General features: G+C 33.1%; 1 protein-coding gene across 1 annotated transcript in view; it reads right to left on the bottom strand.

Annotated features, from left to right (window-relative positions):
- Window positions 1-16,042, bottom strand: part of LOC106880638 (uncharacterized) — an 18,002-nt gene extending 1,960 nt beyond the window's left edge. The window contains exons 1-4 of the mRNA XM_014930679.2: window positions 15,545-16,042; window positions 4,041-5,010; window positions 2,142-2,282; window positions 916-1,001 (exon numbers count right to left, since the gene is read on the bottom strand). Coding sequence (XP_014786165.1) covers window positions 916-1,001; window positions 2,142-2,282; window positions 4,041-5,010; window positions 15,545-16,032 — 1,685 coding nt within the window. The 5' untranslated portion in view covers window positions 16,033-16,042. The remainder of the gene's footprint in view (window positions 1-915; window positions 1,002-2,141; window positions 2,283-4,040; window positions 5,011-15,544) is intronic.
- Window positions 16,043-16,392: the final 350 nt, after the last annotated feature.

Below are 16,392 nucleotides of genomic sequence, written 5' to 3'. Positions count from 1 at the left end.
TGTGTGTGTGTGTGTGTGTGTGTGTGTGCGTGTGTGTGCGTGTGTGTGTGTAAATATGTACTAAATTTGTGGGGAAAAATTAAAACAAAATCAGGGCTGGGTAGTCATCTGAGGTAAAGTTATGAATGTAAATCCATTTATTTTGGCTAGTTTCACCTAGGGTGTCTTATGTATTCTAGCCCTCACTGGGACGCTACCATAATGTGTGTTACTGCTTTTGTTGTTGTGGCTGATATTTAATGAATTAAGGAGTTTAGTACCAGTATCGTCATATGTAGATGTTGCTGTGAAGTAAGCTCATCTAGGATCTTACACAGTAGAATGTCCAAGTGTGGTTTGAATATCATATTCGCTAGTGTATAAGATACACTCTGACATAAGACAAATCCCTATTTTTTTTTTGTGGAAAACAAGTTTATTTTGCAGAAAAAATAAGTTGAATATATTTTATTATACACTCATACACTTGGTATCCAAATTGTAATATGGTCACAAGAAAAAGCACATCTTACACACTGTCACACATGGTATATCAATATTTTCCATGTACATACATGTGTATTTTTAGATGGATACCGAAAAGCTATACTCTTCTGAACACAAGCTAGAAGAATCAATAGCATATGTGTATAAAACTATTATTATGGTTGATAAGATTTTCATCTTGCACGGGAGAAGAATCCTTGCCATTTGGGCCACTAAGAATTTGCTGGCCCAGACATGTGTATAGCATTAAGACAAAAGATTTTTATTCATTGACTAAAAGTAATAAAGAATGAAGATGCTAAATAGGATAATAATTTCTTATATATACACACAAATGAGAGTAAGTGAGCTTGTATGCCATACAAGAATATTAACAATATACAAAAGAAATGTATAAATTGTGCTTTAAATGAAAGCCTATTGTCTTACCTTGATTTATTTGATTTTCTTTTTTCAGGAGTCACTTCTTCAAACATGCTTTCAAAAGGATAATCTTTAGGTAAACCTTCAAACTTCTATTAATTAGATATATGAAAAAAGTGTGGAAAGGTACGTGATTATTAAATTTATTGGAAATTTAAAAGTTTATATGAAGTTTATATTCATAAATATAATCCACTGGACCACTTCTTTTATGTTCTCTTTCCTGTAACAAGGTAGTCTGCAAGAGGATTATCGGTTCTATCCTTGCTGGAGTGCATATGAAGAGATCACTGTTGCTGTTGTGTGACCTGTAACTGAAGCTTAATTATTGTTACATACACTGATTGCCTCAATTTCTTTATTGATTTCTCTGCAACAATTTACTCATTCCATTCACCCAGTGCTTTTACCTACCCTAATGAACTTCTATCTGTATTTCTTGCTCACAAAGAGTCTGATTTAGGGCTCCTTTCCACCTTACCTCTTGTACACAGAACACATTTCTCCACCTCCACCCTTGCAACTCTAAATCTCTCCACATCTACATTTCATCATTTTGACAGCCTTCAAATTTTAAAACTTGAAGAGAAAAGTTTCTGCTGCTAGGTGGGTTATCAGTTATCTTTATTCTACATCCAAAAGGAAGACAGTTTTTATGATTACATTGAATGTAATCATTAGATAGTGATTAATGGGTTCTCATACATGGCCGAATGTTTTTACCTGACCACTGTACAACCATGTGAAGCACAAACATTATAGTAGTCCTGTATATGCAATTGACTTCCATTGTACTTTTGATTGTTAAGAATTCGACAGGATATTTTTGAAGAGGTGAGCTAGATACCTTTTCTATCAATAACCACTTTACTACATGAACCCGGTGTATTTTATTGTGTCACCAACACTAGAGTGATCGTCTCTTAGAACTGAAGCATTCTCCCACCCATTTACACTGTGTCAGCTTTTATTCAATTTTGCTGCTCCTAGATGGGTTACCTTTGCAGTAACTTAGATTCCATGTCGCCTTTGTGTGGTTAGAACAATGCACTTTTCATTACATTAGGTTTGTTCAAATTGCCTCATTTCCAAGACAAGTTACTTCCTCCATAGCCATGAAACCATTTCTTTCCACGTCCACATAAAAAGATACATAATTGTTACATAATAAGAGAATTATTGACAGGAGTTATTTCTCATACCAATTTATGCAAATATCATTAAAAACTTACTGGGTTACATTTGTATATGGAATGAGATTTAGCATCACCACCAGCTGAAATTTTGTCATTAATATAGAGTATTGCTTTTGAATCCATTTTCTCATTCTCTTCTACATGTTCTTCATAACTGTCAGAATCTGGGTCAGAGAGCTGAAAAGTAAAATAGGCAAATATCAACAAATTTCCTGACTTTCAATTCTTCAACTTTTTTATTTATATGAAAATGAAATAGAATGGAGATATTACCCAGTAGAAGCCAATATATTGAATTAAAGAAAGACTGAATAATAATTTAGCAGTTATCTTACTTGTGTTTTCAATAAGATATTATTTTTAAAAAAGGTAAAGTTCATAAAAATATGTTCTCACTAGAATTAGCTATTGATTAACAATATACCAGTTGGAATTCAGCAGAAGGAACTGTTCAGTTTTAAAAGAAATCCTTAGTGTTATTAAAATAAAATTAAAATTCTCTCTTAAATATGTCAGTCATATTTATTCCCAGTTAGTATTAAATATGTGCAGATAATGACTATTCATTATTTAAATTATAAGCATTTATATTTTCCCATACCAACAAATGCATAATATCATACATCTACAAAAGTATTGCACTGAAGATAAGCTTCAATGATGAGGTCAGAATAAGATCAAAATATGTCCATAGTTGTCTAACATACTTTCTATTTGCCATTGACTAATTTTTCTTTCTTACATTTTGCATTTTTTCCCTCTTTCTGCATATTTTTTTTCTAGTTACATGTTTAATATTCTATGTTAACACTAATTTATTATTGTTAATTATGAAATTTAATAATGAAAATGTTTAATAGTAACAGTCAAGAAAGTGGAGAGTGACTACATTGAAATACAATTCTGAGTGGAGAAAACAAACACCTCTTTCTCCTTTCTCTTAGTTTCAATGCTCACCTCGAACAAGTAAAAGCATAACATTTAGCTTAGCAACTACACTAAAGACACATATTATGATTGAAATTTCAGCATAGAATTCAATGATATCTCTTATGGCCAATAAATGTAAATAATTGTTGTCAGGAAAAATGAAAAGTTAACTAAACTGATCTTGATTATAGCTGCTATAAAAACAAACCATCATGATTGTATACAGGATTATATAAGACTAACATTTGAATGTTATCCTCTTTTTAAAGAGACATGCACATAAATTTCAATTGTTTCCATTTTACCAAAAACAGCTTTATATTCATAATAATAATGCAATTAGATTTTCAAACAATATTAAACCATTGGAGTTTAGACATCTTCAATATATTATAGTTTTTGATTTCTTAAGTTCAGTCTGCTATCAGTGCAATCACAGTATATTTCTCACTGCTGAATTTTGAATAATACATCAGTTGTTTGTATTTTGGAATCCACTAATTATATTCTCAAATTTTATTAAAATTGGAATTGTACAGTAAAATTGTTAGATGTTTTGATAAAGTTACTATTCTAAATTGACATAATAAATTCCTTAAATACAGAGCTCTAACAATTAAGATAAACAGTTACTGTCTATACTATATTTAATTTTTTCTCCTTCACCCTCAGAGAGTCCTTATCTACAGTCAATAATAGTTTACTAGCAAGCTGGCAGAATCATTAGCATGTCAGGCAAAATGCTTAATGGAATTTTGTTTGTCTTTACATTCCAAGTTCAAATTCCACTAAGGCCGACTTTGCTTTCGTTCTTTCAAACCTCAAGACAATAATCCTATCAACTAATATAGCATGGAATAGTTTCAATAATAATTTCTTAATGTTTCTAATTTAGGCACAGGGCCAGTAGTCTTGATTATATTAACCCCAGTTTATGAGTAATAATATATTTTGTTAGTAAAGTATATTAACAGGTAACTAAATATCACTGTCAACAATTCTTACCTCACTAATTCCAGATAATGGTGAAGAACACTCAGTAACCATACTGTCAGGACTATTACTGATCATTGATGTCATCAATGAAGGTGACACCATTTTCTTCATTTTAGTAACGCTCTTCTCGCTTGAATCCGAACATTTTAGGGATTCTTTCTCTTCTTGAGAGTTGTTCCAAAAATCCCATTCAATAGAAGATTCCAAATCATTATCTCCATAGTCATTAGAACTCAAAGATTCATCTGGACTAAATAAACACTTGAATTTTGAAGATGTTACATTGCTGGACCTTTCACTATTCTTTATCGGGACATTTGCATTCCATTTCAGAATCTTCTCATCTGAATCCGATTTCTCTGACAATAACAACCTGTGATGATTGATGCCTTTTATCTTTTTACTTTTTGTTGCAAGACTTCTAGGTGTGCTGGAATCATTGTCATCACTTTTGCAGGCTACATTTTCTGTGAACACCGAATTCCCTCTTGATCCTTTTTTCTTAGGGGCTTGACAAACCTTCTGAATTATTAACTGACTCATACTTCTTTGCAGCTCTGGAGTTAAAGGTTTATTAGTTCTTTCTTCTGCAGATTTAGCCAGATCCTCACTTGCTGAGATTTTCAAATCACTTTCAGGACTTGTTTCATCTGACTGTGAAGAGCTCCAATCTTGTGTGTAATTAAAAACTTGGTGTGCTTGCTTCTGGTTAAAATAACTTTTATCAACAAGTCTTTTGCTTCTTCTTTTGGACTCAGGTACATTAGGGGTAGAAGATCTACAATCTCCATCACCCCCTTGTATTTTTCTGCAAGTTTCTTTCTTTTCTTTCATTGAGGTTTCCACAGTTTTTTCATGTGTTTTACTACTCCAGTTTGGCTCATTAACCACATCAGGTTTTAATTCACTCACATTACATAAAGATGGCACAGGAGAAACATTAAACTTTACTTTAGTCTTTTGATCTTTTTCTGAACATCTGTAACAAAAAAAAAAACAAATTAAAAAAAAAAACAGAAAATTAATTTCATTTCTTTAATTATTATTATCAAAGTTTCCATATTGAATAACATATTTAGTTATATATTTCAGCAATTTATGCACACATTCAAGTGAGGGGATTTGGTAGACGGAAACAGAAAGAATCACATCTCATACGTATGTGTGTGTGTATATATATCTTTGAGTATGTGTTTATCCCTCACTTGATAACTAGTCTTGGTGTGTTTACTTCTCTGTATCATAGTGGTTCAGCAAAAGAGCCAAATAGAATAATACCAGACTTTAATAATAACTACTGGGGTTAATAAGTTTCACTAAAAATTCTGCAAGGCGATGTCCCAGCATGGTCACAGTCTAATTACTGAAACAAGTAATTCACTCACAAGGCATTGGTCAACTTGGGGTGATAGGAGATACTTGCCCAACATACTGCATAGTGGGACTGAACCCCAAACTATATGGTTGCAATGCAAGCTTCTTTACCACACAACCATACTGGTGCTTATGTTTGCAATGTTAGCTTAACACCGTCCAATAACAATCCTTAAAAAGCATTATGAACTGTTTGCGCAAGCACATAATCAGGCTTGTTAATTCAACCCCCATCTTACTATTGTAACAATCAACAAAAGTAAAAACAAAAAAATTCTTTCTTTAACTGTAAAATCAGTATCACTCTTGACCAAAACATTATGTTGGGATGCATATTGCCAATAATAAGTGAAAAGGAACAGCACCTGTATCACTCTGACTGCCTCTTAACTTGCTTGCCTCCACTGTGATTACCACGGTGAAATCTATTGATATACAGTGTAGAGAGTACAGCGTGTCCAGACTATCATACTGCACTCCATATGATTTATGTATACACAGGCATGATAAAACTGGGAAGATGGATCTGTGGACTATCAATCATTATGTGGCTGACTAGTTGTGTCAAAAGACTGCTAAAGCAGGACTGACCTAGAGCTACACAACAACAATGCACCAAAATAGTCCCAATATTGGTGGTCACATTAAGCTTTAATTTTATGCTGACCAGCAAACCTATGAATGAATAACACAAATCACTCTGCTCATTATCATTGAGCCATAGTAGATCCTTCAGTCATGTATATAAAGCAGAAAACAGGAAATCAAAACTGATGTAACAAGTCCTGATTATTACACTGCATCTCCACTCACCCAAACCATCACATGATGGAATGTACAATGTGAATGCAGCCTCTCAGAGATGCATTATCTATGCACTGCTGCTTCCAAATGTTCAATTAGATGCCTGCATAATATAAATCTCCTGAAACAGAACTGGCAAAGAGTTACCAAACGATAGCAGCAGCAATAAAGAAGGAAGCCAAATTTGATTTCATTACATTCAATAAGATTTCTTTATAATACACATTATATAAAATAGGGAAAAAAGCAGAGTTATGTGCTATGTTTTTAAACAACAAAAACAGAAAATTATGAATAGAAACAAATATACAAAATAGAACCAATAAGGATAATCACAATTCTGATTTTTAATTTTACTATATTCTACCATTCTGAAGTTAATATAATGGTGTTTCCTATGACTGACTAATCCAACACAAAGATGCATACCTTACTTAGCTTGAAGGTTAAATTTAGAAAATAGCATGTTTTTTAATGAGCATTTTGCAAAAGTCAAACTCATAATGCGTTATTCAACACATACTGGTAGATTTGAACATTAGATTATTGTTATTTAGAGAAACAAAGGCAGTGAGGTGCCAGAATCTTTTGAAGTGTTGGAAGAAAATGTCTTGTGGTATTTGTGCCATCTCTTTATATTCTGAGTTCAAATCCTCAAAAAGATGACTTTGCCTTTTATCCCCCCAGGGATGATAAAGTAGTGGTCAAGTATTGGAGTCAATGGTATCAAATATCTCCCTCCTTTCAAAATTGCTGATCTTCTGCCTTAATTAGAAACCCTTATTTAGAGAAACATATGTGTTTGTCTTTCTTTTTTTTTTTAAAGAAGAATGCAACCAGATTCAAAGCTGACACTTTTTTTAATGAAAGCCAAACTGAATATATACTTTATATCAGCTTATTAACAATTTTTCATTGCTAAAAATTGGATCTTTGAATTCATCTATGTCACATTCCTGCCAATAGAATCTATTGATTCACTCTCCCACTGATTCTAGTTTGATTAAAATAAGGCTTCATAGGGTTAAAATAAGCTTTTATTCTTCTGGGAAAATACACCAAACAGTGGAGAGGATAAAAACTGTCAACCGCATGAACGAAATTATTTATCTTGAATATTACCATCATCATTTAAAATCTGCTTTCCACACACACACACACACACACATTTTGGTCTAACAGATTGTATTTTCCCCACATTTTTAATTCTATGTGTATTAACCAAATTTAATTTGATCAAAAACATTTTTTTTCTTTTGTAATTATAAGGAAATTTATAAATTTATTTTGAAAGCTTTATTTGATATTTCTTACCAGCCATTTAATTATTTCTCAATTTTTATACAGTAGTCACTTCTTATGAATTAACCTAAACTTAGGACTGCTGTCTCTGAACAAGGTATTTATAATACATTCAAAATACATGATTTAATAAAAACCATGTTACCCATCTATCAATTGTAAACTGTCAGTAACAGTAACAATAAAAAATACATTAAAATCTCAAGGCAATAATAATTAAAGTGACTTATTTCAGAAACCTGATAGCTACATAAACTAAATGTAACCCCTATTGAAGATTACAATAAATACACAATTTTAAACCTGAAACAGAAAATCCCCTCGAGCAACCGAATTGAAATTCAATTGTATTTCTGAATTAAAGAATAACAAAATTCTTCTGAAATTCCAAACTTAATTTACAATAAATAAAAAAAAAAAAAAGAAAAGGCCAGAGAGGTTCAATGTAAAAAAGAAATGATATTCAATGATAACAGAAATAGTTTTCTTCCTTCTGATGCAATTTATCAGGAAAATAAGCAAATGATAACAGACTTTATCATTACTGAATATGTTCAAATTGTTTGTTTTACGTATTGATTTCTCTTCTAACAACTGTGTGTGTGTGTGTGTGAAAGAGAGAGAGAAAGTGAGTGAGTGAGTATTTGTTTTTGTTTGCTTGTTTCGAAATAAGGATGCTTGTAGGATTTACTGAGAAAGAAAATTGATTAACGTCAGTCCTTTGATTCTGTGAAATTGAAAACCAAGATAAAAGGGAACAGAACAGGGAGCTGCATCTATTCAATTTGATATCCTTCGAAAACAACATCAATATTAAGGATTTTCAGAAGTAAAATCTATAACGCTTCAATTGGTGAATTCCATAAAATAAGGTTTGCCTTGATCAAATAAAGAAACTGGCATAGAAGGGAAAATATAAATCCTATTTTAATTATGTATAGATTATTTATAAGAATCTGTGGACTATTTCACATACTACCTCTTCCTCTATTTCACCTTTAGACATTACATATTCAGCAAACTGAATTAAATTAACTTTCATTCAGACAATCATTAATGTTTTATTAATAGATGAATGATATTAAGAATACTATAGAGGAGACACAGTGTAATACAAGATTAACTGTAAAGTATTTACATTAGTTGAAGATACAGGAGTCCTTAAAAAAAGGAAATTTATTTTTCATAAGCATTTTCTAAACTCACATTATAAAACACTCTCAGTGTATTGGTGCCCTGCTTTTAGCATGTAAATCAATTTAGAGAAATATTCTTTCTAATACAGACATCCTCACCTCCATTCAAAGGAGGATTTGAATTCAAAGCTGATATCATAATAAAACTAGAGGACAGAGCTTTGTTATTAGAGAAGCCACTTGGGAATGTGCTTGTGTGCTAAGAGGGTAAACAAAGTATAATACTGAAAACACTAAGGCATTAAAGTATCTAGTTTACAATATTATGTATTACTAGATATCATCTACCCATACAGAAACTAAAGCTTCATCCCAAACATTATGGAAAATTGATAACTTAGAAACTCAAGGTCCTGAATTCCACCTACTGAAATAAAACAAGTAAAAAAAAATTTTTTAAACTTGACTGCATTTATCAAAAAAAAAAAAAAAATGAAAGCTGAGAAAATTGAACTTACACTCTTTCTAAGAAATTAATAAATAATGCACTTCTTAGAAATTCACTCTTAGGTGGTGTTTCAATGGACTTTGTAACAGCATTTATGTAAAAAGCATAAACAGCATTTTATGTAACTTTTACAGAAACTTACATTCACTTGAATCTGAAATATTACTTCTTTTGAATGAGCTTTCATTACAGATTCATTATAATCCCAATGAAGACATCCATAAGTTGAAATGATTTCTTTCTCTTTTATATCATTATCTTTCAGACAATATATTTTATTTAAAATGCTGTCTGATAGCATAAATTTTCCCAAATGTGTTGTTTAAAATACTGTAAATCATTGTCTACCAGGGGAATCAATGAGTCTTCTATTCACAGAAACAAACTGAAATTAGTGAAAGAAAGCAAAAAACCCTGATAGACTGTAAATATATCTTTAACATAGAATGATTTGAAAGGTCTACTTTCAAACAAATAAATCTGGGAGACTTATAGAGTATGAGAAAATTCAGCTGTGCACCAAGAAGTAGAGGAATCCTATTAATTGATTTCAAATTTTGGCACAAGGCCAGTAACTTTGGGGAAGGGGGTAAGTCCAATTAAATCAAACCCCAGTATTCAACTGGTGCTTATTATATTGACCCAGAAGGGATGAAAGGCAAAGTCAACCTCAGCAGAATTTAAACTCAAAACATGAAGATGGACGAAACACCGCTAAGCATTTTGCTCAACATACTAATGATTCTGCCAGCTCACCACCGTAAGAATCCTTTTTATTGCCATTATGTTAACATATTTCTAAAATTTTTTGTCTCAGTATCACAAAAGTAACAAAACCGTCCCCTTCCTTTTGAACTCTCATTAAAAGTGCAAAATAGATACATACAGTCAAAACCATTGTTGTTGTTGGCACTCCGTTGCTTACGACGTCGAGGGCTCCAGTTGATCCGATCAACAGAACAGCCTGCTCGTGAAATTAACATGCAAGTGACTGAGCACTCCACAGACACGTGTACCCTTAACGCAGGTCTCGGGGATATTCAGTGTGACACAGTGTGACAAGGCTGACCCTTTGAATTACAGGCACAACAGAAACAGGAAGTAAGAGTGAGAGAAAGTTGTGGTGAAAGAGTACAGCAGGGTTCACCACCATCCCCTGCCAGAGCCTCGTGGAGCTTTAGGTGTTTTCGCTCAATAAACACTCACAACGCCCGGTCTGGGAATCAAAACTGCGATCCTATGACTGCGAGTCCGCTGCCCTAACCACTGGGCCATTGCGCCTCTCAAATTTTGGTAGAAAGCCAGCAGGTTTGGGGAAGGGGTCTAAGTTAATTACATCGACCATAGTGTTCAACTGATACTTATTTTATCAACCATGAAAGGATGGAAGGAAGAAAGTTGACCTTGGCAGAATTTGAGCTCAGAACGTAAAGATGTACAAAATGCCACTAAGCATTTTACCTGGTGTGACAAAGGAATTAATATTAAGTATTAGATAACATAGCAATGTGATTGGTTATGTATTAAAATTAGTGCCTTCTTTGTTTAACCCTTTAGCATTCAGATTACTGTCAAATGCAATGCTTATTTATTTATTTACATTGTTTTGAATTAACCCCTTCGTTACTGTATTTATTTTGAGATGCTCTGTGTTTCTTTCAATTACTTTAAATATAACAAAGAATTTAGTAAAATAACTTAGTTATCATTCAGCTAGTGTTAGGAACATAAATTGTGACTAAGGTTTGGTGGAAGATTTTAATTGAAAACTTATGAAAACAAGACATTTGTACTCAGAGCCAGAGCCAGTTTCAGACAGGTTGGTAACAAACGGGTTAAACATGTATTATCTTGTAGAATTGAGACCACTATGATGTGATTGTTTATTTTTAGAATGACATTGTAGGGTTGGTGTGAGAGGCAATATCTGGCCACTTTTTACCTAAAACAAATGGAATATTTAGGTTGGATATGGCCAATTTAAATGCTACAGGGTTAAAACAAACTGGGGCTTTTCTTTTTTTAACATACTTTTGAGTGAGCCAAAAGATTGTGAAACACAGCCAGCAATGCTCTACAAAGTGAACAATGAAACAAGATAAACTATCATGAAATGCAAGAAGTTTTGGTGAAATGCATAAATGTATGAAGAGAGAGCAAATGCAGGAAAATCCAACTTAATGACAGAATGCTGACACAGCCCACTATACACTCAGAATTTTTAATTATTAATGATAATTAACAATGCTAACAAATAGCTTCAATGGTTATGTCAATTAAGACCAAATTGAAAAGATACTTCAGATTTTATTGATGCTATGATAAAAAAATTAAATGTATCATTTATAAGGTTAATTAAACATTAATCAAGCAAACTCATATGATTAAAGCCTATGTTTTAGAAACTTTCTGCAATTAGCATGAATTCATAAAAGCTAACCAGATGAAACAAAATTGAAATGAATGAAAATGAATATTTATTTTTCTAGGAAGATGACCTGATTTTAAACATTGTATATTTTTATATTATTATTTGATAACCTTTACTTATTTTGTATTTTTTCAAGCGTATTTCATTAACACTGAAGTGGTGAGGTTTTACTATTTTAAAAGTCTTTATCAAAACACACACATACACAGTACAAATGTCACAACAACAATATACGTCCTGGTTACTGTCAAATTATATAAAAGTTGATGCATGTCACTTAAGAAATTATTATATAAAGAACGCAGTAAAGTGACAAATGAAATTTCAGTATAGATTGCAAGGCAATCGATTGTTTTGACGTAATGGATTTCATCAACCACATACACCCATTAACCTGGAGCTGTCACAAATGTCACAGCTGAAGTTGCACATCTGCAAACTGACTCGTTGCACTTTTTACCTCTAGGTTGCTACTGAAAGACCACAACAGTCATCATGAAGAAAATTCCATGTTACACTTAACATGATCTCATAACACAAAGATAACCTCAAAGTCAGTTTGCAGACAAGTGATTCAAGGTGACACAGCTTTAGATAAAGCTTACTCAGACCTGTTGGGACTTAAGCAGTTGAAATAGCCAATAGGCTATAGTTTTCCAGTTTTATATATACATATATTACCTTTTAGCATTTAAACTGGGCATATCTGGCCCAAATATTCTACCTGTTTTATGGTGAAACTGGATAGATCCAGCTTCTCACTCCTATTCTACAATATAATTTTACAAATAAACAATCACATCACCGAAAGCTTGAACCTAAGAGATAATGCATGATTAATTCAAAACAATCATCATCATCATCATCATCATTTAACGTCCGCTTCCCATGCTGGCATGGGTTGGACGATTTGACTGAGGACTGGCAAGCCAGAAGGCTGCACCAGGCTCCAATCTGATCTGGCAGAGTTTCTACAGCTGGATGCCCTTCCTAACGCCAACCACTCCGAGAGTGTAGTGGGTGCTTTTTACGTGCCACCGGCACGAGGACTGGTCAGGCAGTACTGGTAACAGCCATGCTCAAATGGTGTTTTTACATGCCACCTACACAGCAGCCAGTCCAGCAGCACTGGCAATGACCTCGCTCAAATGTTGTTTTTCAAATGCCACTGGCATAAATGCCAGCAAGGCTACGCTGGTAATGATCACGCTTGGATAGTGCTTTTTACATGCCACTGGCATGGGAGCCAGTCAGCGGCCCTTGCAACAATCACATTCTTAGTGCTCCACTAGCACGGATGCCAGTCATGCAGTGCTGTTATCGAATTTGATTTCGATTTCACTTGCCTCAACAGGTCTTCGCAAGCAGAGTTTAGTGTCCAATGAAGGAAAGGTACGCATAAGTGGGCTGGTTGCACCACTGGCATAGGTTATGGGTTATAGTCTCACTTAGCTTGCCAGGTCTTCTCAAGCACAGCATATTTCCAAAGGTCTCGGTCACTAGTCATTGCCTCAGTGAGGCCTAATGTTCGAAGGTCATGCTTCACCACTTCATCCCAGGTCTGCCGATTCTGTTAACAAGCAGTAACAGCTACCAAGTTGTGTCATAGATAGAGTTAATTGGTGGGGGGAGCTAGGGGAATGAGATGAAGAGAGTACTTGGTGGGAGCACAATAAGCTACAAGCACATCCACAGTGAATCACCAGTCAAGTAAATTAACTGCAGTATTCATCCAGAGATAATATCTCTTATAATGTCTAGCATTTTCACATCACTGCTGGACAATTTTTGTCTGCTACTGATGTTTGTTTTTTTGTCAAACAGTATGTCCATGAGGGATATTATTTCTGGATTATTACCACAGTTAATTTGTCTTCCCATGATTATTTTTATTAGGTATGATAAACAGATGGCTATTTTAGTGTAATACTGCTTCTGTTGCATATAACAGATATATATATATATCATCATCATCATCATTTAATGTTCATTTTCCATACTAGCCAGCTAAAGAACTGCCTGGGATCCATGTTTGATTTGGTATGGTTTCTAGGGCTGGATGCCCTTCCTAATGCCAACCACTTTACAGAGTGTACTGGGTGCCTTATACGCAGCACCAGCACAGGTGCTTTTTATGTGACACAAGCACCCATGAGCCCACAAGATTAAGATCACTCAGCTGAAGAGGGATGTAGGGAACGTGCCTGTACGTAAGGGCAACCATGATTTTACTTAGCTTGACGTGTCTTCTCATGCACAGCAAAGTGCTAGAAGTCATGGCCTTTTGTCATCCCCTCTGTGAGGCCCAACATCTGAAGATCCTTTCTCACCACTTCATTCCACATGTTCCCTCCACAATATATATAAGTTTATATTTTATATCAAGGCTACTGAAATTCTATCTAAATTATTTAACTTCATAACAACAAAAAACAAAGAAAATATTTAAATTGGAGCAGTTATTTACAATTGTTTCGTAAACTTAAATCTGCAACTGATCACATTTTAATTATATACCCACTAGCTGTTTCCTTGTTAGAGATGATATTTTTACTTTATATCAGTAGACAACATGTAGTTATTATTGATGCACAAACAGTACACTGCTCACTAGCCCCCATTGTAATGCATTAGATTAAATCTTTCTTCTTCAACACCATTACTTTAATCTGCTTTGATTGTGTGTTACTTCAACAACACACCAACTGAAATCCAAGAGAATATTAATCCCTGAAACAGAACTAAACCAAAAATCCTTCTAAAAAGATTAGATGACCAGCTCTTAGATATTTTATAACATTCAGCTATGAATAAAAATAGATGTTATGCTATCATACAAAATAAAAGATTACAACATCAAAATAAAGTGTCGAGTACTATAGAATAGAGATAACCTCTTTGTTAGTTAGATTCATGACCCAGTTTCAATTCCACCGTTGAGCCATTTACTTCATTTCACTTATGCTATAAATAGTTATAATAAAAGCTTGAATATCACACAATTTTCATTTATAAATTTAAAGTACTGTGCCTATTGTAAAAACTTATAAGAAATTCAAAAAGTACTCCCACACAAAGTTTATATATAAAACTCAATCACACAGTATATAAATCTAGTGAGAAATTATACTATTCCAAATGCTAATATTTGTATATAGTTTTTGATGATTCAGTTAAAAATTCAGTTCATGTGACTCAATAAGCACAAAACCTTGATTGGTTAACATTCTTAATCTTTAGATAAATTATATATTTAACACCTACCATGTTCAATCTGCCATATGTACTGAAATTATCTTTGAACAAAATAAATTAAAATTTTACATGAACACACATAGACACACACACATTAACCAAATATCCAACAAACACTGTGAAAGTGAACGTGCTTTACTGGGAAGCTACCAGATGTATACCATTTTTGATTTACATACTTTTCTCTTTCTCTAACTTTTTCAATGCACTAATAAATTCCTGGTGAACAAAATCTACATTTCAGTTTTGATTTATAGTTACAAACATTTTTATTTATGTCATAAATGCTCTTGATAAAAAGGATTCAACATCACAAATTATCATTTCCTCTACTTTACAGAATCTGAGATTTCATACATATGTAAGAAAATATTAGCATTTAGTAACACTGGTTGTTCATATATATATAAAAAAAAATGCTATATTGCAGATTTATCCATCCAATGCCAGCAACTTCACCAACATCATTGAAACTGATGGAGAATAATAACAGAAAAAGTTACAGTTCAAACCTGACAGGCTATTGTAAAATACTAATAATTGATTAACAAAAAAGCAAGATGTAATGTATTCTGAACCAACTGAAACCACAAATATATTTGTATTTGTTTTATTCTGTAGGCTCCTATGCTACCTTACACCAATGCTTCTTTGTAACAATAATTCAAATTGAAGTAATTGAATAAATGAAGAAATGAATTACCTTTTCTTTAAGATTCCCTGCTGTACAAAAGGAGTTTCATCAACTACCACTGGAACAGAGTAGCTGAACTTCAATCTGGAAGCCATGTATGTCTTACTATTGTTTCTTTGAAATGATGATGAAGATGATTCTTCAGTTGGACTAGAACTTGTGAAAACCTTGTCCTCATTTTCATCAGATGGTCCAGACAAATCATCTTCATAAAGATTTAACTCATTTAAATTATGGTGTTGACTGTTACTCTCAGGTTTTGTTGGCTTGCTTCTCTTTTGTTTGCAGAACTTTTTCTTTGAGCTGCTTTTTGGCATAGGTTGACAGAGCACAGCTTTACTGTAATATTTCTTTTCAGAAAGACTTAAATCATTCCACTTTTCTCTTAGTTTCTGTTGTATCTGATCCAGCGTCAGAAAAGGATAGGCTGTTGTCAGTCGATTTTTATAATCATTACAAAATACAGTAAAACTGGCAACTTTTTTAATTTTACTCATAATGGCTTTTCTGAAACGAGATACACATAAACACACATACATTTATTAATGTATAAGAGTGTGTGGATACATACACAGTACAGCAAATTTTGAATATAAAGTAGAAGTTAATTTATTTCATAAAGACATCTTATCATTGTATTCAAGGAAGAGAGGGTAATAGCCATGGTCTGAATAGGCATTTATTTGAGAACACACATAAAAAAAAAACAACTGAGACTAGTGAAGTAAAAAATTTGATCCAAAGTATTGGAAGGGGGCACATGGAAAAGGATTCCTACAAGATAGGTGAACTTGACTTGAAATGAAGTATTGCATATAGTATTTGGTGTAGAGTGTAGGGAGAGAAACACTATGGAT

Source organism: Octopus bimaculoides, chromosome 13 (assembly GCF_001194135.2).
Source record: "Octopus bimaculoides isolate UCB-OBI-ISO-001 chromosome 13, ASM119413v2, whole genome shotgun sequence".
Taxonomy (NCBI): domain Eukaryota; kingdom Metazoa; phylum Mollusca; class Cephalopoda; order Octopoda; family Octopodidae; genus Octopus; species Octopus bimaculoides.
Note: the sequence above shows the minus strand (reverse complement) of the source record. Positions and strands in the feature narration are given on the sequence as shown.